Source organism: Pantherophis guttatus, chromosome 7 (genome assembly GCF_059756535.1).
Source record: "Pantherophis guttatus breed Tessera chromosome 7, ASM5975653v1, whole genome shotgun sequence".
Classification (NCBI taxonomy): Eukaryota; Metazoa; Chordata; class Lepidosauria; order Squamata; family Colubridae; genus Pantherophis; species Pantherophis guttatus.
The window spans coordinates 19,199,567-19,224,574 of NC_142069.1; the positions used below are offsets into that span (position 1 = coordinate 19,199,567).

The 25,008-nt window shown below is 39.7% G+C and overlaps 1 protein-coding gene across 5 annotated transcripts in view; it reads right to left on the bottom strand.

Moving 5' to 3' along the window:
• Window positions 1-11,278: 11,278 nt before the first annotated feature.
• DHX58 (DExH-box helicase 58) overlaps window positions 11,279-25,008 on the bottom strand; it is a 36,569-nt gene continuing 22,839 nt past the window's right edge. For 4 of the 5 annotated variants that reach the window (XM_034403694.2, XM_034403695.3, XM_060694502.2 and 1 more), the window contains exons 7-13: window positions 23,761-23,952; window positions 21,213-21,469; window positions 18,383-18,532; window positions 17,998-18,159; window positions 16,051-16,241; window positions 13,960-14,056; window positions 12,347-12,793 (exon numbers count right to left, since the gene is read on the bottom strand). In XM_034403694.2, the coding sequence (XP_034259585.2) occupies window positions 12,596-12,793; window positions 13,960-14,056; window positions 16,051-16,241; window positions 17,998-18,159; window positions 18,383-18,532; window positions 21,213-21,469; window positions 23,761-23,952 (1,247 nt within the window). In that variant the 3' untranslated portion in view covers window positions 12,347-12,595. Of the gene's footprint in view, window positions 12,321-12,346; window positions 12,794-13,959; window positions 14,057-16,050; window positions 16,242-17,997; window positions 18,160-18,382; window positions 18,533-21,212; window positions 21,470-23,760; window positions 23,953-25,008 lie in introns of those variants that run through there. The other variant, XM_087873100.1, reaches the window with a different exon arrangement.

Sequence of the window (25,008 nt, forward strand, 5' to 3'; positions counted from 1 at the left end):
CATTTAAAGACTAGCGCATTGAAGAAATGCTGAATGGACTAGTAGTCTTTATGTATTTTGAGGTTACATCAGTGGCATGGGTTCTAACATAAATAATTACAACAGATTATGTGATGATAAGATATTTGAACTGACCACTTATAACTCTTCATCAAGCCATACACATGTTGCTGCAATTAATGTCACTGCATTATGTGTCCCAAAACCATAAAAATGGGAAACAGATTGATTAATATGCACCACACTTACCATGCATGATCAGGCATTTTATAGAATAACAGAACATGATTTTAAAGTTGTGCAAAGAGTAATGTTTCTGCAAAGCTGGGAAATATGTGTTTATACCTTACTTTAAAAACTTTCTTGAAGAAGTACTATCTTTATGCTGGAATTTCCCATTTCTTCTTGGCACTTTCCTGCAAGTGTGCTTTTTTCAGATCAATCAAATGCCGATCCACTGATTGACAAGAATTGATTGACCAGCTTGTCAACCAAGACTGACATTTTGAGCTGAAAGAGAGTGACTGGCCCAAAGTCACCCAGCCAACTTTCATTGGCTAAAGCGGGATTAGAACTCACAGTTCTCTGATTCCTAGCTTTGCGCTTTAACCAGTAGACCAAACTGGCTCTCACATCTTATGCTGTATTTTATACTTTTTGTTTGGGAGTTAGCTTTAATTCAGCTTAAATTTAATTTAATTTAATTCTGTTGGAATTACTTTCTAAGTAAAGATGCATAGAATTGTACTGTTGATTTAAGCTTTGCAATATCGAACTAATAATTAAGCTAATATATAATAATGGTATTATTATATGTTACTAGTTATTCAGAACATTTATCTTTCATTGCTGGAGTGGTATGCATGCAACAATCATAAGCCAGTACTGTGGGCAGTTAAAACTACAGGTCAAACAGCCAATTGTCTAACTGGAAAAAGACATAATTAGTTGAAATTTTCCACATTTTTAAATACTCCGTAATATTAGATGGGAAAATTGTGATCAAAAGTTTTATATTGTACAATCCCTTTTGCTAAGCATTAAGTGTGTAAAAGGCCACAACAGATGTAACATAAGCATGGACAGCCATTCAGCATCTCTCTTGCATCTTCTCCAGATAACAACCAGTCAGATTTTGAAATTTGGTGGCCCAGATGCTGATTGATAGCAGTGCTGTTCCTTTCTCCAACATACAATTTTTGTGGGGGGGGGAGTGAATACAAACTTTTAAACTATCCTTTTTATTCTTTAACTAAAGTCTACTTTGAGTCAAACATAATTTCTGTTGTCAAGAAAATTTTAGATGATCATATCTGTAAATTGCCATTTTTCAATTTTCTTCAATTTTTCTAATTTATAGCTTCTATTTATTCCTTGGGGTTTATGCTTAATCCTTCTCCCTAAAAGTAGTCCAAAAATTGGCCCTCTCTTTAGGGTCGCATTGTACCCTTGTAGATAGGATTTGCTCTAATACGACACATGCTTGCTCTAATAAATAAAAAACAGGGTTTGCTTTAATGTAGATTAAAGGTAGAATTAAATGTAGAATTAAAACACATATCCCCACAGCCAGGGCCCATCTTTCTGAGTTTGGTATGAAATTAACTAATTCACTGTTGTTTTGCTTTTGTAGATGGGAAAGATATAGGTATACAGAAAATCTATCCTGGTTTATACTATTGTGTAATTTGATGATCTATGGTTTTACCATATGCCCAACACCAGAGCTGAGAGATTTTGCAGATCTGGAACAATTACATAAAAGTTAGTTTTTAGAGAAGTTAATGGTTTATATTCAGTTTCTCGTGTGCATGGTTTTGAAATGTTATTTGAAAATATAATCAAACCTTAAGCATATGACAGAAAGAAAATTGAATCTACTTTTCAACTCTTACAACTTCTGAGTCTTTGGGGGTTGTTCCAAAGTCTTAAGCTCATGGTAACATTCCTGTTGCCTCTGAATGGAATTGTCCACCACTCTTTAATTCAAATGTCCTGTCTTCTAAAGAATATTCATCAATGTTATATTGCTTATTAAGATGCAAATTTTGTTTCCCAACAAATAATATATTGACCCAATGTCTATGGAGATTTTCAATCATCCAGGTCATGGTTACCCCAAAAGTGTTTTTCCAAAGGCAACTAGATTTTCTTGGTTTTTCTTTGAAAATGACTTGTTTCTCATCCAAGAAGCTTCTTCAGTTCTGAAGAATGGATGAAAAATGAAACGTTTTTCAAAGAAAAATCAAGAAAGTCCAGTTGCCTTTTGCAAAGCAGTTTTGGGACATGCTAACCCAATATTATTTTATTCTACAAAAGAAAGTGGTTTTTTAAAAACATGACTTACATAGTTATTTAACAATGGGGTTTATATGGAGCAAAATGCTCACGCACATATATAAGTATTCTATGTTGTAAAATAAATGATAGGCAACCCTTTGTAACCCAACTATGTATTTCTCCTTCCTTTGAAATATTTTCTTGATAGAAAACGTGCAAAATACAAAGCAATTCTAACATGAGTTAAGTGCAAATGTTAAAAAGCTCTCAATTACAAAGCTAATGGCTCTCAGCGTTTGAACTCAATCTATGATTTGCATGTAGCAACTTCATTCTATATGTACTTGTCTCAGAAAATCAACCTGGAGGGTGAACTTTGGGCTTCTAGTTATCTTTCAGAAAATAGTGTGGCCTGTCTCCTGGGAATCATATTTGAAAGCAGGCTTTCTTATATTAAGATAAGTGATCTCTTAGAATTCACATTGATCTCAGTTATGCAGCATACTACCTCATATGGGTTCCATTTGAACCCTTGAGGAGTGGATAAGGGAGAGATTTCCTTTAACCTCTCCCTCATAGATGAATAATAAAAAGCACATGATTAGCACTTAGGAGAGAGTAAAGGTGGTGTAGGCTTCAAAAATGATGTAGAAGTAGTGTTTCGGAACTCGGGTGGGACGGTGGTGTGCTACTACTCCTAAAAAATACCCCAACTTTTTTCAAGCTTCTCATGAGTTTGAAAAAGATGTGCCGCTGCTTTAAGAGTTTCCTTAGCCTTAACCATGTTGGCTGGGGAATTCTGGGAGTTGAAGTCCACATATCTTCAAGCTTCTAAGGTTGAGAAATATTGCCTTAAGGAGAGGATTCCTTAAAGGAGCAGCACCATTTTTTTTTAAGTTCAGGGTAAAGGCTGCAAAGTCAGTCTACTTTAATCAAGAGCTGAGAAATAGTGCATTTCTTCAAAATAATTTTCAAAGTGTGCATAGTCCTAAGAGGGAGCACTTTCAGGATGTTGAACTTCCTAAGCACACTCTCGGATAAAAAGTTTGAAATAAATCAATGAGATGTATAGTACTTGAATGTTATTGCAATGTGATTGAAGTTGTTAGATTCTAATGTAAAGCACAATTAATGGTGATTTGAAATGAAGATATGATAAAGCTATAATCTAATTTTTGTAGTTTAATCTGTCTCCAAAATCTTTTAAATTGTGTTTTTTCCACCTGAAGTATTTGGAAAGATATGAAGATAGATAATTAATATTGATATTACAAACTAGTTGTACAATTCCTTCCTTTTTCTTACCTGCTGACTTTAATTTCTCTATTTCTATTTCGTTCTACATAATATTGCTTTCCCTGAAAATAATGTACATATGTAAGTAAGCATTTAGAAAATGATGATAATACTAGGTTTTTTTCTCTCAACAATCCTACAGGGTAAGAATGATTTTACCCTAAATAGGTTTAAAGATATTGTATCGCTAGGGACAATTGGATTTTGTATTTATTTTTTTTTGGATGTGTCTTGTTGCTGATTAAGTCGCTATTTCTTCACATGGAATCTCTGTTTACCATAGTTCCTTCAATTCATAGTCATCTTGTAGCAGGAATTATGAATGCAGTGGGTGGATCTGTGTATGTATAAGTTAAGGCAGGGGTCTCCAAACTTGGCAACTTTAAGACCAGAGGTGGGTTTCAGCAGGTTCTGACCAGTTCTAGAGAACCGGTAGCGGAAATTTTGAGTAATTCAGAGAACCGGTAGTAAAAATTCTGACCACCCCCGCCTATTCTCTGCCTCCCAAGTCCCAGCTGATCGGGAGGAAATGGGGATTTCGCAGTAACCTCTCCCCTGGATTGGGGTGGGAATAGAGATTTAGTGGTGCCATGCCCACCAAACCACGCCCACCAAACCAAGCAACACCCACCAAGCCACGCCCACAGAACTGGTAGTAAATTTTTTTGAAACCCACCACTGTTTAAGACTTATGGAATTCTGGGAGTTGAAATCCACAAGTCTTAAAGTTACCGAGTTTGGAGACCCCTGAGCTAAGGGATTCTTTTTGGAACCAACTCACCCCTTTGTTTTTCCTGGTACGCTTGTCTTTAAGTAATACAGTATGATAGTCAGAATATCCTATTTTTAAATTAAAGTGTGCGTTAACAGAAAAACCAATTTTCCGTAAAAATTCAGTAGTTAAACTAATCTGGTTTAAAAGCACACATATAACTTCCTTCTTTACAACCTTTTCTAGATTAAAGCTCTTTTTAAATAGGTTGGTAAAACATTTCAGTTCGTATTAATTGCCAGTGAAGTTTCTATGAACTTGGTTTGGGTGCTTTTGCAGATGTGAGTTGGTGCTCTTTCTGTGAAATTCCCAAATCTTTCATTTTTATTTAATGATCTATCATTCTGATATGCCTGGCATTTAAATGAGCAACCTTTATAATTCACTGTGCACCTTGGTCAACAGCTGAAAGGGATACTTTTAATGTCTTTTTGCTTTCAGTTGTTAAGCATTTCATGAACATGCTCTGAATTGCAATTGAAGATCTAGCAGAAATTTCTCTTAACCCAAGAACTGAAGTCTGTCTAAATGGCAGGTGTGGATACTAGAAGAAGGATCAGAAATAATTATAGTTAATGTCTGTAACACTGCTTAACAAGGATAGTGGAGAAGGGGAGAACGTGTTCCATGGAGTGACATTCATTAATAGCTGAGGCTGGCTCCCAGTTTGCTCATTATTTAGCAAGGAAACTTATTTTTGCATAGGCCAATTACAGAATTTAGTATGAATTCCTGACTATTTTTATGTCAGCTACTTTGCTATTTAATAAATAATTGTTGCATAATGATAGGAAGGAAACCCAACATAAATTTATTTCAGCGAATGGATTCCATAGCAGAATATAGTAACCAGCAATTCTGAATATTTCTACTTTCAGTTTTTCCTATTCCCAGCCAATACAGTATAAAGATGGAACATTTCTGGAACATTTTATATTATCACAGCTAATTATAAAAAAAAGATGAGTGTGCATGTGGTATATGATGAAGCATGTTTTTTTAGTGCATTATTTAAACATTTTGCTCCCTGCATTCGTGGAAATGTTTCTACTATCTGATTATTATTGCTCAAGTACAAACGAATTGCAAGCTATATTAATTTTCTCATTTCAATGTATTCAGTGTGAATCTACAGCTGACAGTCAGATTGATTTGATGTAAATTAAGATAAACACTGGATATCATCTTGCCAAAGTTAGGTAAATGGCTATCAATGAGAAAGCCACTTAGGTTAGGTCAGTCTCACTGAAAAACAGCTTCTGTGTCACAAAAGAAGTTATTTAAGCACAGGGATACCAAATGTGACTATCACTTTTAAAAATAGCACTTCTGTTCATATTCTCGGGTGTAAATAAATAAAATGGTCTGTAACGCAATGCTTTTTTTGATAGCTTTAGCACTATTGATTTATTATTCTTGACCTTTAAACAAAGCTATGATCTTAGTGGTACTGTTAAAATTTTCATAATTATCGTTTTGATAGGTTTGTAGTACATCACATTGCATGTACAAGTCCTTTCCCTTCTCTGGAATAACTCCTTTCTTGACAAGGCTTGATTTATGCTAATATTAAAGAATCAAATAAACTGGAAAGTGAGTAACCAAAGCAAGTAATTGATTTGCCTGTAGAATAGACCATTGTTATATGTGTCCCTAAAAAAAAGTGCATAAAAAGGTAGACATGGGAGCCCAATACTCATTAATAATCTCATACTAAATTTTGGAGCTGCCCATCTTCTGCAGTTCTTGGCACTCAGGAGGAGCTGGCAAGATCCCTTTGAATCCTGCCAGTCTTCTCTTAAGGAACAGCCTTCCACAACACAGGTGGGTGATCTTATGGCTTCTCCTTATCCAGAAAAGTCCCATTCATTCATTCGCAAGCATTGTCTCTGCCATTAGACCAGGGCTGTCAAACTGGCGGCCTGCGGGCCAGATATGGCCTGCTCAGGCCATGCCCACCCCGGCTCCGCAAAAGCAAAAAAACATAGTGATAAGTCACGATACGGCCCACGATGTGATTGGGTTTGACACCCCTGCATTAGACAAAATCATGTTAGTTTTCCATTTTTCTATCTGGAAATGCCACAAGTGTTAAAAAGCAAAGGCCAGTTACCCTAAAAAAATATGAAGAGAGATTGATTCACCGCTTCTCTTTAAGCTGTTTCTAGGATGAGAATTTAAAACTATGTTCTCTAGTCGATCCATTAATTTATTAAATCAAATTATAATGAGCAGCTAGCTGTTGTAAAAGTTGACTTCCTTCAGTCTCCCTTGCCCCACAAGCGAGTCTGGAATGCATGCTTCATCTGAGGAAGTTGAAATCGTCTTTTTCTTCAAGGCTGGCCTTCAGCTTGGCTTCCCAGTTCACAGCCCGTTTCTGGAAGAACAACTTAGTTCGCCATCAAGAAAGGGAGCTGTTTCAAGGCTAGCCCTCTTTCAAAGGGGGAAATAGAAGACTGGCAGAATTAAAAAAGAGATCAGCATAGAATCCCTATGTAGCCTCAAGCAAACTAAGCACAAGCCCCCTTGATTTCCATTGACTCTTACTTAATTCCAAGCAGGTGCTGTTCGTTGAGTATATTCCTGTGCATAGGCATAAAAGGTAAAGGTAAAGGTTCCCCTCACACATATGTGCTAGAAGTTCCTGACTCTAGGGGGTGGTGCTCATCTCCGTTTCAAAGCCGAAGAGCCAGCGCTGTCTGTAGATGTCTCCATGCTCATGTGGCTGGCATGACTCAATGGCAAAGGCGCACGGAACGCTGTTACCTTCCCACCAAAGATGGTCCCTATTTTTCTACTTGCATTTTTACGTGCTTTTTTTGGCAGAAGCTGGGACAAGTAATGGGAGCTCACCACATTACGCAGCACTAGGGATTTGAACCACTGGACTGCCGACCTTTTGATCAACAAGCTCAGATCTTAGCCACTGAGCCACCATGTCCCTTCTTGTGCATAGGCATAAATAGCAACAAATCAGTTTAATTGGATCTTCCATATGTGGATCTGTTTTTTTTGCCATGGACAGGGAAGGCCTGAATAGAGAAATCCAGAAAGTATTTTCCAACTTTTCCTTCTACCTGTCGTCAACTGTTATACCTAGCATTAAGGTTTATACATATCTGGGCTCTGAGTTGGGTTGCAACTGTATTAAATACTAAACAGCTGGATATATTATTTCTCTCTCCCCCTCCCACAGCTTAAGCACATCAGGCACCAAATGTGAAAATACTCCCTGATGATGAGGATTTTCCTCTGATGGATGAGGTGCCAAGTCAAGCCTTCCATGCTTAAGAATTATTGCCATTGGCAAAAAAAAGGATCTTATTTGTCTCTTTATGGAAGAGACACCAGAAAAAAAATATGTGAATTCTAGGACATGCCATTGTTTTACATTATGGTAAATGCACCCACCTATTTAATAACTAAACATTTCCTCCTGGCCCATACATGCATTTTTAAAATCCTTAATTTGTATTGCATGCTCATGTATGTTGGATCCGGAAGTTATCACAATGCTATGATTTATATATTGATATGGTAGAAATGAATATAAAGTATTTTTATGTTTGTTATGGCCAGCATTGAGATTCATTCATACTTGAGCTTTAAATTGGGTGGCAATTGTATTAAATAATAAATAGCTGGATATAGGAGTCAAGAAAACAGTGCTGTCTCTGAAATCTGCTACTCAAATGATTGCTTCAAATTGATTTATAAGAGATATCCTGGTATCTCTTTTTTTCGCCATCATTCATAGTTCTGCCCTCTGTTAGCTTCCGGTAATACAGTAGATGGTATATCTCAGTCTGATGGAATATTTTGATTAAATATTGCTTGGATATAGAGTCTTGCACATCATTAAGCCATTGTTTGGTTAAACATGGTTTACTGAATCAAACTATAGTAGCTGGTTGCACAAACCCAACCGTGAATCATATAAACCAGCAGCCTGTTTTATACAACATGCTAAACTGAAACTAAGTACTATCTGGCAACATGATGGCAACGTTCCAATGACTTGAAATCAATGTAGTTTCAGATTAGAGCCAACCTGTGTTAAGTAAATGGGGCCCTGTTGATTGGGCAGTTAAAAGACCGTGAGCTTGTCAGCTGGAAGCTGACAGCCTGGGTTTGAGACATGAGCGCCACGCAATGGGGTGAGCTCCCTTTACTTGCCTCAGCTCCTGCCAAATTAGCAGTTTGAAAGCATGCAAATGTGAGTAGATTAATAAGTACCACTACGGTGGGAAAGTAATGGTGTTCCATGTTCCTCAGTGCATAGTCATGCTGACCATATGATCATAGAATCTTCGGACAACACTGGGTCCCTCTGCTAAGAAATGAAGATGAGCACCATCCCCTAGAGTCGGAAATGACTGGACAAGGGAAATCTTTACCTTTACCTATGTTAACTAAACAGGTTCAGCTTTAATGTTGAGATGATGGAATAAAGCACCTAGATGGTATGTATGGTTTCCTTATAGAAAAAAGTACAACAAAAATAATCAGTTGTTTCAGCAGACACCATACTGTTGTTTTTCGAATATACTGGGGCATTTTTCCTGTCTCTATCTAAGGAAAAAGTTATTTAGATGAGTATTTCTAAATCTCAGTCACTTTTAAGCTGTGTGGACATAAACTTCTAGAATTCCCTCAGCCAGCATTGCTGAATTCTGAGAGTTGAAGTCCACACATCTTAAAGTGACTGAAGTAGAGAAGCACTTAGATTGCCACCACTGGTCAATCAGAGAATAATTGTTAGATTTCATCCCTTTCATTTCACTCTTATTTCTTGGTAATTTGATAAACTGAAACATTCATACATACACACACACACACACACACCTGCTGAGGAATCAAAGTCCTTCTTCCCGGTTGTATTATATGAACAGATGTTAACAGTATTATAATTTTATAATTATTTGGAGAGAGAATGTTGGTTAGCATTAAATATTTTACAGACAATATTTTTTGCAGCATATTTAAACATTAATCAGCAAGTCCCCATTGTATATATTTTCAGTGTCACTTTTGAAACTGGCTTGAAGAGCTTGCTTAATTTGTTCTGCTCCCATTACTAAAGAGTAGAGGTACAGTTTTCGCTAGTTCATTGTTGAAGCAATTGCTTTTGAATTTTTAGAGAAAAAAAAGTGTAGATATATGTTTTTTTGTCTTCGATGTGGGATTCTATCAGATGCATACAATATTTGTGGTAAACCAACAGAGAAGTAGATTTTCTCACAGTATCCTAGCAAAGAACAGGCTGATAGTGGGTAATTTGTAAGACCCACTATAGCAAATCTAACTTACCTTCACCCCAAAAAATACTCAGCTCATGTTTTATACTGAGTGGCGATAAAGGTAAAATCCTAGATTTACAACCATTCGTTTGGCGACTCTTTGAAATCACAATAGCACTGAAAAAAGCGACTTGATATTTTTCACGATCCTGGTCACGTGATTGAAATTTGGGTACTTGGCAACTGGCATGTCTTTATGACAGTTGTATTATCCTGGGGCCTTGTGTATTACAATTTGCAACCTTTGCATCCAGCTTCTGACAAGCAAAGTCAATAGGGAGAAGTCAGATTCACTTAACAACTGCATGATTCACGTAACCACTGTAGGGATTCGCTTAATGGCGGCAAAAATGAGATGCAACAACTGCCTCACTTAGCAACGGAAATTTTGAACTCAATTGTGGTCGCAAGTTGAGGACATATTGCATTATAAGCAGGGAGGGCCTGAGTGGGAGAATGGATGTGTATAAAAGCTATTAACTATCTTATTCCAAACTCACAGAGGTGTTCTGAGTATTGTAGACTTAAAGGTTGTGGGAATTATACTTTGAATGCTGCCTGAATAATAATCAAGTCAAGCTTAGGTGACAATATCATTACAGACAATGCTTTGGGATATATGTCTATTTATTCAAAGAGTGATTTCTAGAAGGGCTTTTTCACTTTTTTCTTTACCACAAATAGATTCTAAAATATATGAAAAAAAGAAAAGAAAAAGTAATATTTAAAATGGTGAATGTGTTTAGCTTTACCAGTTGATAATATGTACATGTATGTAAAATATTTGCAGATATTTGTATACATTTCTGTAATATATGTATATTTGGTTAATAATGGTGGGAGCTGGACTACTGTAAAATTACGCACTTTAATTTCTGTTGAAAATTTTAAAGAAATTTGTAATCCTGTAAAATAAAAACAACAATCCATCAATAATTGTTCTGCAAGTTTCATATTGAGGAGTTTGTTTATGATATTTTTTTAAAAAAAATAAGACTGGCCATATTAATGGTGGAAAAGAATCATGTGTAAATTGCAGGCAATGTTATAGTTTGCTTTCAAAAACAATTAAGGAATAATTTGGTCTGTGTAAAAGACACAAGAATATCTTATTTCTTAAAATCATATTCTGTATAACAGCAGCATCAGTGTGGTCTAATAATTATCGTTATTGGACTAAGACTGGGAAGGCCCATATATAAGATTAATCTCAGGAAAATTCACCTCATAGAGTGGCTGTTGGGAGGACAAAAATGGATGTGTTGGGGTTCCAACGGATGTCCTAATTAACTTATGAGTCTTGAGCCAAGTTTCAAAAGAAATCCAGTTATTTATGAGGAGCAACATGTCAACAACTTCCCAAGTGAAGTCAACTCTGCCGCACATAATTTATGGCTCAACTCTTGACCCTGTTTCCCCCCTCCTCTCAGTCTGTGTCATAAATCACATTCTTCAATGAAGCACTTTCGCACTCTGTAGAAACCACGCCTCATATGCCGGCTCTGGTAAACTGAGATCCAACCTTGAAGAAGATATGTGTGGAATGTGCTTTTGAACGTGGCTGCTGAACTGCTCTGTCAGTCCTCCCCCCTTTCCTGTACATGGCAGCTCAAGAGCAAACCAGGAATGCTTTGTGAGTTGACAATACGTTTATGTCATACAATTTCAATTGAGATGCAAGAAGCTTTGACAATTATAAAATTACAAATCTGATCACTGCCATGTTTTTTTTTTTCCTTAATTGGGGCAATCTACAAACTTGGTTAAAAAAAAAATGCAATGATTTTACCAGACAGGATTGAGGCGTTGCAAAATGTACTTTAGAAACCAAATTGTAAGTAGCAGAACATGCAATTAGGTTGTTGTGTGAGAGATGGGAAATATGTGTTACATTCCTTCCTCACATACACTTTAGTATTCCCAAAATATTTTTCACAAATTTGTCATGGATTACTAGACCTCTGTTTGAAATCCAGGTAGATCTCCGTTTACGTATCCTTGAAACTGCTCTGTATGAACCTTCTCTTCCTCTTCATTCTCCGAACATCTCTTACTCATACATTGATTTTCCAAATCAGGAACCCTTCCCAGCCAACTTCTAGTTCATCTTCATTCCAGTAAGCTCCCAGTCCTGTAGTGCCTTTGTGACTCTGAGAGTATTTCCACATAGGGAGTGCTCAAAAGCAGCTCTGGGTTTTAACCCCTCCATAACTGAGCTGAGTTTTGAATCAGTTTCAGAACAACACAATCGCATGGATTTTCTGGTTGTCTCTGGACACCAGTTAAGTTCTGACAAGATTGAGGACAGATAATTTCCCGATTGTGACAATACTTCCCTTCTTACAGGTGGCAGTTTCAGCTTAAATTAAGGGAAATAGATAAACTGATAGGAGTTTTATCTCTTGTCCTCTCAGGAGAAAGCAGGCATCCTAAGTACTAGCTATCTGGACATTTACATGTCTTGTGTAAGAGGTGAAGGTGGGATTACTCCAATTATGATGTGGAAATGCTTCAAAATGAGTTCCAATTCTTGCAGCCTAAAAAGCACGAATTTTGTTTGGAACTTGTCATTTCGGTCAATGTTGCAAACGATAATCATGTTCTTTCAAGGCATTCAGAAAACCCCCAGTAGCAAAGAAGATGCCACGTAGTCTTCCCAACTCAATTCAGATCTTTAATAAAAAAAAGAATGATTATGTAGCCGGGTACCTTCACCCATTGCAAACATTTATTTTGGGACAAGTCAGCCCACAAATACATTTAAAGAAGAAAGAAGTCCCTAGCATTCAGGGTTGGAATTAGTGTGAAGAGGTTCAGCAGGCCTACTTCAAATTATTTTGAACCAGCATTTATTCAATGGGGTTGCTGATTTTCACTAGATAAAGAAGATGTACGAGGCTATATTTATTAGCCAAACGGGGCACATTCCATTATTTTGAATTATTTTTCATTTAATTGCCAAGTCTTGTGTATCCAGTTTAAAACAAGTATTATAATATTCAGTATAATCAAAGGCCTTGATTTCAAAAGTAACTTTGTTCCATTTTCTGGGTTTCTGGCGGCCATTGGGAGTTTCCAGCACAAAATTTTTAATGGCCAACATTGGAAGTGTGAAATCCCGGTAGATCATTTCCATTCCCCAAATCTGCAGGAACACAAATACAGTTAGCCTCTTTCCCAGCTTAAGTAAGTCACAAGCATAGATTTCCACCTTTGGGGAAAATGTCAGTGAACTATAGAAACATTCATGTCCCAGTGTTTGAGCTGCCCTGGTTTTACCAAAGAGCAGAACAAAAATAATTCCTTCCAGAGCCTACAGATTGACTGCTAGAGATTTTCTTCAAGGATACATAGCATTTAAAAGGACAGATGTTCTCTGCCCCTACCCCATTTTTTTTTATAGTCTGAAAGTTACATGTTATGCTGATCATAGTTTCTTGGATAAACTAGACTTTCTGGATTCACCCAAGATGACAAGCTAAATCAAAATAAAATGCATTATGGCTTTAAGCATAATCTGAACAAGAGGCTACCAAATAATTATCTACTGAGTTCTTGTGCCAAGCTAAGACCATGTAAAGCTTTCCTAAATGCACAACCATCAAGTTGTGGAAGTTTACCTGAGACCCACTGTGTTATTTGAAACCTTTGACAAGCTTTGGCTTCACACTCTTGATTTCCACAGATCAATAAAGACAGAAAAAGCCTGTTAAATTCCTATCCTTGATGAACACATTCTGCAAAATCCTTTACAGAAGCCCAAAACAACAACAATAATAGAGGGAACAATCATCAGAGGGAAACTTGACTGAGGTCTGCCATGAAACAAATTAAGGTCTGACTAAGGAATGGAATATTTACAGAATCTGAACAGTGGTGAAATCCAATTTTTTTTACTACCGGTTCTGTGGGCGTGGCTTGGTGGGCATGGTGGGCGTGGCTTGGTGGGTGTGGCAGGGGAAGGATACTGCAAAATCTCCATTCCCATCACACTCCAGGGGAAGGATACTGTGAAATCTCCATTCCCACCCAACTCTGGGGCCAGCCAGAGGTGGTATTTGCTGGTTCTCCGAACTACTCAAAATTTCCGCTAATGGTTCTCCAGAACCTGTCAGAACCTGCTGGATTTCACCCCTGATCTGAACCTTGGGATTTTAGAAATAAGTCTGATTTGAAAAATTAAATTCAACGTCCATCTGCCTAGTCCTTCCCACTGGCCTGCCACTTTCTCCTCTCTAACATCTCTTTCTTCATTAAAAACTAAGCAAAATAAGTATATTTAGAAAAAAAATGAATTCAAACTGTGCTTACCTGCCCACATTTATCACAACTGATGGAACTTCCTGGCTTCCAGTCTTTGAATTCGCGGGAAAGTGCCACACAATTGGGTGACTTTTTGTAATACAGGCTGCATAGAGAACAATTGGGCATTCTGTAATCTTTCATTCCTAAGGCGATTCTTGGAAAAAAAGCAAGACCTGACTGACAATTTTTGGGAAGGGGCTTCTTTGCTGACCTTTCTCTTCCTAGGTTGAGAGTAGTGCCTCTGTACACATATGGAATTACATATGGATAACATTTATTATAGTTGGCCTCAGTCAATCGATGTTCAGACTTCAGTATTTGGCATTTTTATAGACGTGAGATAGGCAGATGTTGTGTTAAAGGTACCATGTTTCCCTGAAAATATGACCAGGTCTTATATATATATATATAAGTATATATATATAAGGAGCGCAGTGGCCCAGAGGCTAAGACGCTGAGCTTGTCGATTGGAAGGTCGGCAGTTCAGCGGTTCGAATCCTAGTGCTGCGTAACGGGGTGAGCTCCCGTTACTTGTCCCAGCTTCTGCCAATCTAGCAGTTCGAAAGCACGTAAAAAATGCAAGTAGAAAAATAGGGACCGCCTTTGGTGGGAAGGTAACAGCGTTCTGTGCGCCTTTGGCATTTAGTCATGCTGGCCATATGACCTCGGAGACGTCTTCAGACAGCACTGGCTCTTCGGCTTTGAAATGGAGATGAGCACCGCCTCCTAGAGTATATATGTATTTGCCACCAAAAAAGGCACCAGGTCTTATTTTCAGGGCGGGTCATCCACTGATTCACTTCACTTGTGCACTTCATCCCCAGCCTTCTTTTTGCTGTCAGAGGCCTTCAGGAACTACTTCTGCTGCCAGCAAGGCCTTCCTGAAGGCCTCTGCAGCTGATAACAGAGCTCCGGATCAATCCGGAACTGTTATCGGCTGCAGAGGCCTTCAGGAAAGCCTTCCCGGCTGCAGAAGAAATGGGCCAGCAAGGCAGGTGTCGGGATGCAAATGTCCAAAGGTAAGTAGTAGGGCAGCTCCACCCTCCCATTCCCACCCTAGCTTAATTTTTACCTGTGCACCCTGGAGCGGGTGGGGTCTTAATTAGGGCTTATTTTGAGAGTAGGGCTTATATTGGGCACACGTGTAAAAATCAAACTAGGACTTACTTTTGGGGTAGGTCCTTTTTTCAGGGAAACACGGTATGTAAGCTATTCCAAGTAAAATTATCTTTTGCAATAAACTGATGGTGATTTTCCAATGCCAATGATGCCTTTTTTATATAAATGGGGCTGTACACATATTTTATTAGTTACTTGGATTGCAAGCACCTTTTCCTTCTAGAAAATTCCTGGGGAATGGTCAACCAGACTCTTGACTGACCTAACTTCAGTGTGTGCACATACATAGAAGAAGACCTCAGGAGGGCCGCAAAGAGAAAGAGCTAAAGTGAGTTTCTTTCCTAATTCTCTATACATTAAGCAAGAAGTGTTATTTCTGAAACTGAATCACAGCACTAGCCTTCTCCACCCTAGTGCTCTTCAGATATTGGATATCAATTCTTATTTCTCTCAGCTCTCATTCATGAGAGGTAATTCCACAATTTATTTGGAGGGCATCAGCTTGAAGAAGGCTGCTGCAGAGTTGAGACAAACTTGTTATTGAAATGGAGAAGGTAAGACATGTTTCCCAATAGAACTAGCACTTAAGACATATACATACACACACACACACATACATACATACATACATACATACATATATACCATTTCATAGTGGTTTACAGTAATCTCTAAGTGGTTTATAGAGTCAGCATATTGTCCCCGACAATTTTATCGATCTTGGAAGGATGGAAGTTTGAGTCAACCTTGAGCTGGTAAGGCTTGAAGGAACTGAATTCCTGGCATGGCAGAATTAGCCAGCAATGCTACATCCTTACCACTGCGCCACTGGCTCTTCCCAATGTTATAAAGAATAGAATAGAATAGAATAGAATAGAATAGAATAGAATAGAATAGAATAGAATAGAATAGAATAGAATTTTTTATGGCCAAGTGTAATTGGAAATAGAGTCCAAAAGCACAGAGCAACTCCCTCACCTGAAGTTGGAATTAATGTTGATGTGGTGCATATTCTCTATTTTGCGCAGGTCACTGGCACGGCAGACGGCCAGGTTGCAGTTTAGGCAACAGAAACGTACACTGTCTGGGTCGTGTAGCTGGCGCTGCTGCTGAAGTTTCATATCCCGCAATTTCCTGCTGATCATGGCTTCATGCTGCAATTTTGCAATCTATTGGAAAGAATCAAAGAATCTGTGTCCCATGCATATGGTATATTGTGACTTCATTCTGCAGGTATGCAAGATTGCTAAGTGATGGCAAGCCTAGTACTCCCGGTTACTATTGTTAAGCAACAATCATGGGTTGTTATGCAAGGACCTCCTTGCAATTTCTTTCCAGCTTCCAATGAGCAAGATCAATGGGGAAGCCAGCAGGAAATTTCAAGCGCCAGATGGTTGGCAAGGAGACTGACATAAGTGACTGCTGCCAGGTGCAGGTGAGTATGCAAGGGGCTGGTGTTGCATGCTGAAAGCAAGATGGGGCTTGGAGTGGCTGCTGAAGGAATGCGTGAGGAGCTAATGTAGCATGACATGAACATGGGATGACTGTGGCAGGATGTACAAGGATGCACGACAAGCCAGTGAGGCATTGCATCAGTGGGAGGGTGGGGGTTGGAGGTGGTTGCTGCAGAGTGGGAAAGCCTTACTCAAGTGACTTGTGATTTTCCCTGCTGGCTTCCCCATTGACTCTTCTCGTGACTGTGGGATGCTGCAACCATCATCAATAAAAGTCAGTTGTCAAGCATCCAGATTGCAATCATGTGACTATGGAAATGATGGAATGGCCCAAGACCCAATTGTAAATATGAGTTCCGTTGCATCAGGGGTGGGTTCTAAATTTTTTTACTACCAGTTCTGTGGGTGTAGCTTATTTCATGGGCGTGGCTTAATGGTCATGTGACAATTCTTTAGGATTTAGCAGAGGTACTGGTCTACCAGGCTTTTAACTGCTTGCAGAGCTGTACTGGTCTATCTATTTATTTTTTGCAGACACTGGTCTACTCATGTATTTTTGCAGGCACCGGTCTACTCATTTGTTTTTGGAGGCACCGGTCTACCACCAAACTGCCTTTTACCACTGATCAGCTGTAGGGTGGCCCTTTGAAGCCCGCAGCAAGAGTTTAAACAGTTTTTTTCCTTATAGCCTATCAGCTGGGACTCAGGAGGCAGCAATAGATTGGGGGTGGGGCAAAATAAAAGGTAAGAATAACGCAGGGGGGGGGCAGAACCAGTTCAGTGACGTCATATCGTCACCGCTACCGGCTCGGCGGAACCGGAAGGAACCGGGAGGAACCCACCACTGCGTTGCATCATAACTCTGAACAGTCACGGAATGAGGGGTTATTAACTGAGGACTACATGAATTGGAAACCTCTCACTGAACCAGTAACTTCTCAAACTCTGGAAGAAAAGACCCTATAACAGCTTTCTCTTAAAAGATTCTTTAAAAATGGATAGTGGTTGTAAAATCAAACAACTCTCCAATCTTCTGGCACGTATTGTTTCAAAATCCATGTAAGTAGCTTGAAGTTCATCCTTAATGTTCCATAATGCTCAACTGGTCCACGTTCAGATAAGAACTGGAACTATCTAAAAATTCCTGCAATTTATTTTTTTTTACAAGTACCCAGCTAAGTCCCTAAGATAACACTGAAACCAGGCTTCCAAATTAGGGATTCCATAAGTCCCAATCCTTAACAATTAGCTCAAAGTCCTCCCCCCACTTTAGAAGACTGTAATTTGAGACTATGACCTACGATTATGGTGATGTACAGTGGCAGCAAAAGAATAAATAAGAGCACATTCTCACAGCATGTCAGAATCTGGCTTGCTGTGTTTCCCACTAAATTAGTACTTTATTGTTATTCTTTCTTAAAGCCTAAATATCAAAGGCTACTTTCTTGGCCTTTCCTGGAAGTTCTTTTACCTTTTGGTGGTATTCTGTCTCCGGCATCTCCTGCACCCATTTTATGGCACTCTCCATCAGGATCTCCAAAGTTTCATTAAGCCTCTCACGGGCCACCTCCTTGCTGTTGGACTTGGCCAAAACAGAACAGATGCTGTTTGGGGCACGGGCACGGCCTCTGGCCTTAAGAAAGAGAAAGAAGAGCACCTGCATTCATCTCCAAAGATCAAGCCCACTAGTGTTCCACTTGTCCTCAAGAACATACATGGATCAATCAAAAACCACCCTTCAGTTGAACTCTTATTGTTCTCAATGACCCAGCATTAACAACACTCCTCCTTTCCTTTCCAGACACCTTCTGCAGGTGTCAAGGTGCATTGGAATAAGGTTGTCAAAATGGACTGACCTGCATCATGCCAATTTCATTTGTCATCAGCCCATAACGGATTATGATATTACACTCGGGGATGTCCAGCCCTTCCTCAGCCACGCTGGTGGAAAGAAGAAGGTTGAGTAGCCCCTTTCGGAAGCGATGGAGAACATCTTGTTGTTCTTGCTGAAAGAAACACCCAAGACAAAATTAGAAAGCTTGTTAATTTGACCATGGAGTGAAACTGGGATGCTCAATCCCAGAAGGCAGAAACGGGCTTCCTTTAAACACTCTTACCAGACCTTATTCAACTAATCTATAGACCAGAGGTGGGGAACTATGGCTGGCTGGCTCAGGAATTCTGGGAGTTGAAGTCCAGAGGTCATAAAGGGGCCATAGTTCCCCACTCCTGGTATGGACTACATCTGGCAAGGCCTTTCTTTTTTCTTAAGGCATTCTGTGCCGTAGGATTTCATTGCAGTGGTATGTTTCTGTCTTGCCAAAACAATAGCATGTTTAATTTGATTTAAAATGTCATTTTGCATTACTGTATTTACTCTTCTTTTGTAGTAACCTAATAAAACAAATCAATACTATCAGTAGTATTGTATAGTAATATAATGTAGTAAAAAAATGTTATCTGGCTGCACTTTGCTATGATTTCCTGTCCGGAGCCACCCGAGGCATCCTTGGTGAGCAGAAAATCAGGTTTAAGGAATGACTATTTAAAAAGTTGATGTGTCCCCAGCAGTGCTTATAAATCAGGGCTGTGCAAGATTTTCAATTCAAAGGCAAAAAGGTGCTTTAAAGTATGGGGAAGTGCGAATGTAACTTCTTGACTAAGTTACATCAAATGATAGCTTGTACATGTGACCCTACATTACAGATTAGTTGTCATAGAAAGAACTTTAGTTTCACCGAACATCACTTCTAACCAAGGGTGAAATCTACATACGTTCCTTACCGGTTCGGAAGCGCACATGCCCCGCGCATGCGTGCTTCGCTCGCATCACATGTGCACACAGACCTTCTGTGCATGTGCAGAAGGTAAAAAATACATTACGTCCTGGTTAAAACCAGGAAGTAATGACACCTGGGCGGGTGGGCGGAGCTTTGCTCCGCCATCACTACCGGATCACCGAACCACTGGCCAAGACCACTACCGGATCAGGCGATCCAGTCCGATCCGGGAGCATTTCACCCCTGCTTCTAACACTGATCATTGCTGCTGGAGTTCCTTGATATATTCAGCTACCAGGCCACAAACCACGAGAAATCAAGTCATCTTGTTTGTGAGACTGCTGATATTCAAAGAAGCTCTTTTATGTATGTAATGGTATGTGAAAATGACCTTGGGAGACTGGGCAGCAATCAGATAATGAAACACCATAGCCCAAAGCTGGCTAGTGGATGAGGCAAAGACCCTCTCTAGCCCCTTGGGCTGTGAAGGAGAAGGGAAAAATATACTTTTTAAATTTGCAGGATTCTGTCACTGTAGCACTAAAGTAAAATTAATTCATCTGGTTGTGTTTCCTATGAATGAACTTCAGAAAACTGCAAAATATAGTTACTATATTGTTTTGAAACAAAGTTCCCCAAGTCATGTGTTTTTTGGGGCCCTAAATAGTTTTTTCCCCTGTTTAAATAATGTTGGAGTGAAAGGTTTCTGTGTATTTACTCAAAAGGGCTTTATTCCACACCAAAATAAGGAAGGCATTTTTTAAAAAATAGCTTGGCATGACACAGCACCAGTGGTGGTATTTAGCCGGCTCTATCCGGTTCAGGTGAACCTGTAGCGGCGATGGCAGGAGGCTCCACCCACCCGCATGGAGGTCATCACGTCCCGATTTTGACACTCTGCGCATGCGCGGAAGGTCCTACGCTCACATTTGTGAACCGGTAGTGAAAATAAGTGAATACCACCCCTGCACAGCACAGAACTAATGCATTAAAACTTAGCTAGCCAGAGTCCATTTGAAACATGTACAAGTAACAAAGGAATTGAGCTGTCCATTGTGGCTTTAGCATTAATTTCACTTTCGGAATTAAGATAAGGAGTAAAGGTTATTTCCTATCAAATTAGCTGTCTGTTTCAGACCAGATTCCTGGCTTGGTCATACCAAACCAAATTAAACACAAATAATTTTTCTTGGATATTTTCTATACTTTGATTTGGAAAAGAATATTTACTAGATCAAATGAATGAAGGCAAAGGATAACGTTGCAGGTTCCCATCTGAGTCGGTCGCCGGGATCAGAGGTTTGTTTTTCCAAGCTTTCGGACTTGTGAGGGATTCCTGAGGATGGGCTCCAGCATGAGCCCAAAAGGCTTGGAAGAACGAACCTCTGGTCCCAATAACCGACTCAGATTGGATCCTGCAAGATCAAATGAAATTATGCCTGTGGAATGTCCTTTGTCACCTTGCATACCCTTATGAATTGGCTTTCAGTCTTTTTTGGGGGGTCTCATCCCAATTAGACTTACAGTAGACCTGGGAATGGGACAGAGCAGTGATGGCTAACTTTTTCCGGACCCAAAGTGTGTGCGAACCCCCAAAATGCAATGCGTGCGGGGCCCCCGCACATGCGCCCTGCATATGCATGCCCCCATCCCGCATGCACCCCACCCCAACATGTGCAGCCCCCTGCATGCACCAGCCCCCTGCACATGTGCCCCCCCCCACATGCACGGTGGAGACTGGAAGACCAGCTGGCTGGCAGGAGGCATATGTGCATGCACAGCAGAGCTGAACTGGGGCGATGGCTCACATGCCCACAGAGAGGGGGCTGTGTGCCACCCCTGGCACGCATGCCATAGGTTCCCCAGCACAGGGATGGAGGCTTTTCCACATTTTTTGTAGACTTACCTGCGTCATGTGTTTCGTCTGACTGCTGGAACCAGCCCCAGTTAGAACATCAGACTTGATCCCAAGTGCACACAAAGCCTGGTTACCCAGGACCCACTCATGTAGTGAATAGGCACTCTGGCGTGTCCAGGTAAACACAATGCCCCGTGAGCTCTTCAGTTCTTGGAACTGGTCTTGCAGGACTTGTTGCAGCTTGCCAAGTTTGGGATTCTCGTAGCGACTGTCTTTAGCAAGGCCCAAGAGAGACAACCTGTTCTCTATAAACCAAAAGCATGGTGTGGTCTCAAATAAGGATGAGCAGCAAGGGAATCATCCCTGAATCTGACGTGTATCTATAATACTTCTTGATCCTGTATCTTGGTTAGCATTTAACCCAAAAGATTAACGTAGGTAGCAGTGAATAAGAAAATCAAAATCACACGAACAACGACAAGAAAAAACATAACCTAACACTAATATAGAGTGCGGTAGATTATATCACAGTAATAGCCATTACAGGGAGACTTTGACTTACAAACACAATTGGAACCAGAAGGTGCTAAGCAAGGTGGCTGTGTTGCGTATCCCATGTTATGACCTTTCTGCCACAGTTCTTAAGTGAATTACTGTAGGTGATAAGTGAATCATGTGGTCATTAAAATGAATCCGGCTTCTCCCATTGAGAAGAATCAATCTTATTGGAAGCTGGCTGGAAAGATCACAAATGGGGATCACATGACCCCAGAACACTGCCACCGTTGTAAATACATGCCAGTTGCCAAGAGACTGAATTTTGATTACATGACAGTGGGGATGCTATGACAGACCAGTCATAAGTTACTTTTTCCAGTGCCCTTTTAACTTGGAACAGCCACTAAACAAATGGTTGTAAGCCAAGGACTACCCATAATTAAAATGCAGGCAGTTCCAGCACTGAAAAATTCCTTTGAGTTTTTAGTTGCGTGACCTGCATTTATCCTTCTCCTATGTCTTGTCTTTCCATTGTTGTTCATTCTTATTTTATTTAACTTCTCCAACACGGTTTACAGTGCCTAATACTTCCAACTATCATGTTTAGTGTATCTGGAAGTCCACAAGTTGTGGAAGATGCTCTTATTTCTAGATTTGCCTTCAAAGATTTCATCTTTGATAACCCTGTTAAAGTGTTCCAATATCTCAGGGGCTGCCACAAAGAAGAGGGAGTCAAGCTATTCTCCAAAGCACCTGAGGGCAGGACAGGAAGCAATGGGTGGAAACTAATCAAGGAAACAAGCAATTTAGAACTAAGAAGAAATTTCCTGACAGTTAGAACAATGAATCTGTGGAACAACTTGCCTCCAGAAGTTGTGAATGCTCCCAACGCTGGAAGTTTTTAAGAAGATGTTGGATAACCACTTGGTGTAGAGTAACCTACAGTGGTATAGGGTTTCCTGCCTAAGCAGGGGGTTGGACTAGAAGACCTCCAAGATCTCTTCCAGCTATTCCATTCCATTCCATTCCATTCCATTCCATTCCATTCCATTCCATTCCATTCCTCTCCTCTCCTCTCCTCTCCTCTCCTCTCCTCTCCTCTCCTCTCCTCTCCTCTCCTCTCCTCTCCTCTCCTCTCCTCTCCTCTTCTGGTCTCTTCAAAACAGAAGGCACAGCCTGAGGATCCTTTTGCCTTTCATCTCTAATCCAGGAGCCCTCAAGCAGTCGCATTCACGACAAACCATTTTATTCTAAATTTATATTTGCTGATAAAGAAATAAAGGGAGACTAGTATAGATCTATTTCAAGCTATTTAGCTCTCATCAGCTAGCCATACCCTTATTCAGATTCAAATTTGGGCTGCCTGCATATTAGGCAGTTGTGTTCACCTCTGAGCCACAGGTTTTCCTCCCTTTATCAGCTTGAGCCAGGGGAGAGAATAAGTGTTTAATTTTAAACATTAAACATTAATTTTAAAATTAAAATTAATTTTAATTCAACCTACCATGCATTTTGTGTGTGTATATGTCTGTCTGTCTGTCTGTCTGTCTGTCTGTCTGTCTGTCTGTCTGTCTGTCTATCTATCTATCTATCTATCTATCTATCTATCTATCTATCTACCTACCTACCTACCTACCTACCTACCTATCTATCCACCTATCTATAAATTGGGGGTGTGTGTGAAGCTAGTTTGCCCTTTCATGATGCATCCTGGATAGTGCAACAGTGTGAACAAAACCTAAAAATCTAAAAATCTAAAAACCTAAAAACCAAACCTAAGCCTAAGCCTAAAACTAAACCTAAAACTAAACTTAAATGAACTAGTAATTGCTGGCAGCCAGACTACTCTGTAGACATTCCTGGCTTTCAAAATACATGGCAGGTTGAATTAAAATTAAAACCTGAATTAAAACCTTCTAGTTCTATAATTCTATGAATTTTTTGGCAACCATGTTGTTATTTATCACGTTAGGGACAAATGGATATCTAGGAATTCACTCTGAATCAAAAAAAGAACCCGACACCATCACCTCCACCAATGTGAGACTCCCCCATCCCTTCTCTTTCTCTAGCATTTCCATTACTGACAGACACTTACCATCGAAGAGCTGGAAAAGATATTGTTCGCTTTTCTGTGTTAATTTCTTAGTAGCACGTTCTACGTGGTAAAACTCATCCAGCATATTGAAGGCATCAATCATGCGCACAGTTTCATTGGTCAGCAGGGCGTCATTGTATTTCCGAAGGTGCAGGGCACAAACCCGGGTTTTTTGGCAACATTCTTTTGCTCCTTAATACCACAAAGAGAGCAAATGTCATGATAAAGGTCTGTCACATTATCTTTCCATTGATCTGTTTCAGTCCATCTCATCTATAACCTCTTCACTTGTTCTGCATATGTAAAACAGAACATTCTTATCTAAGTAGAGTTGGTAAAACTAATAATAATAATAATAAATAATAAATAAATAAATAAATAATAATAAATAAAAAAATAAGGTTTCTAGTTTAAAAGTTGAGTAGATGAGGCTGTAATTTCTTCTCTGCAGCTTGTAGTTCATTGCAGCACATTAGCCAGGGGTGGGGAATAACACATCCAAAGAAGCCATAGCTAATTTATCTTCTGTAAGCTTGTACTCACATCGTGAAGATTGAATCCATTTGCTTCTTTCAAACCTTAATGCTTTTCAACTGGCCAGTGAACGGGGGGGGAGGGAAATGGAAATGTGGAGAATGTATGCAGAGATCTTGAGAGCATGGCAGCTATCAAGGTCACCACCGCAGGTGCTTGTTCAGATGGACTGTTCCCGTAACAAAAGAACATCTCATAATTGGAAAATGTGATTATCCAGGGTGGGGAGAAGGAGAAAGTATTGTTTCACTGGGCAAGCATTTGTGCGGGAAACCAGAGCTGGTTTTGTTTCTTTAGCACCAACATGGTGTATCCAATACAGTTTTACTTTTGGGAAGTCAATTTTCTCAAGAGCGTTTCCTTATTTTGGGTTCGCTAATTGGATGGTTGACACACATGTATTCTAGGTAGTACAACTAACATAGGGCTGGAGATGGGAAAAAAATCAAGAAGATATTCAATCTGTCTCTGAACATTTCTGAGCCTGAGTGGCGTAGGAGGCTAATGCCTCCTACTAAGGCAGCATTTAACATCCAGCTGCCTGCAATTACTGCGAGTTCAATTCTCACCAGGCTCAAGGTCGACTCAGCCTTCCATCCTTTCTAAGGTGGGTAAAATGAGGACCCGGTTTGTGGGGGCAATAAGTTGACTTTGTATAAAATATACAAAAGTATGAAGGCTATTGCTTAACGCATTGTAAGCCGCCCTGAGTCT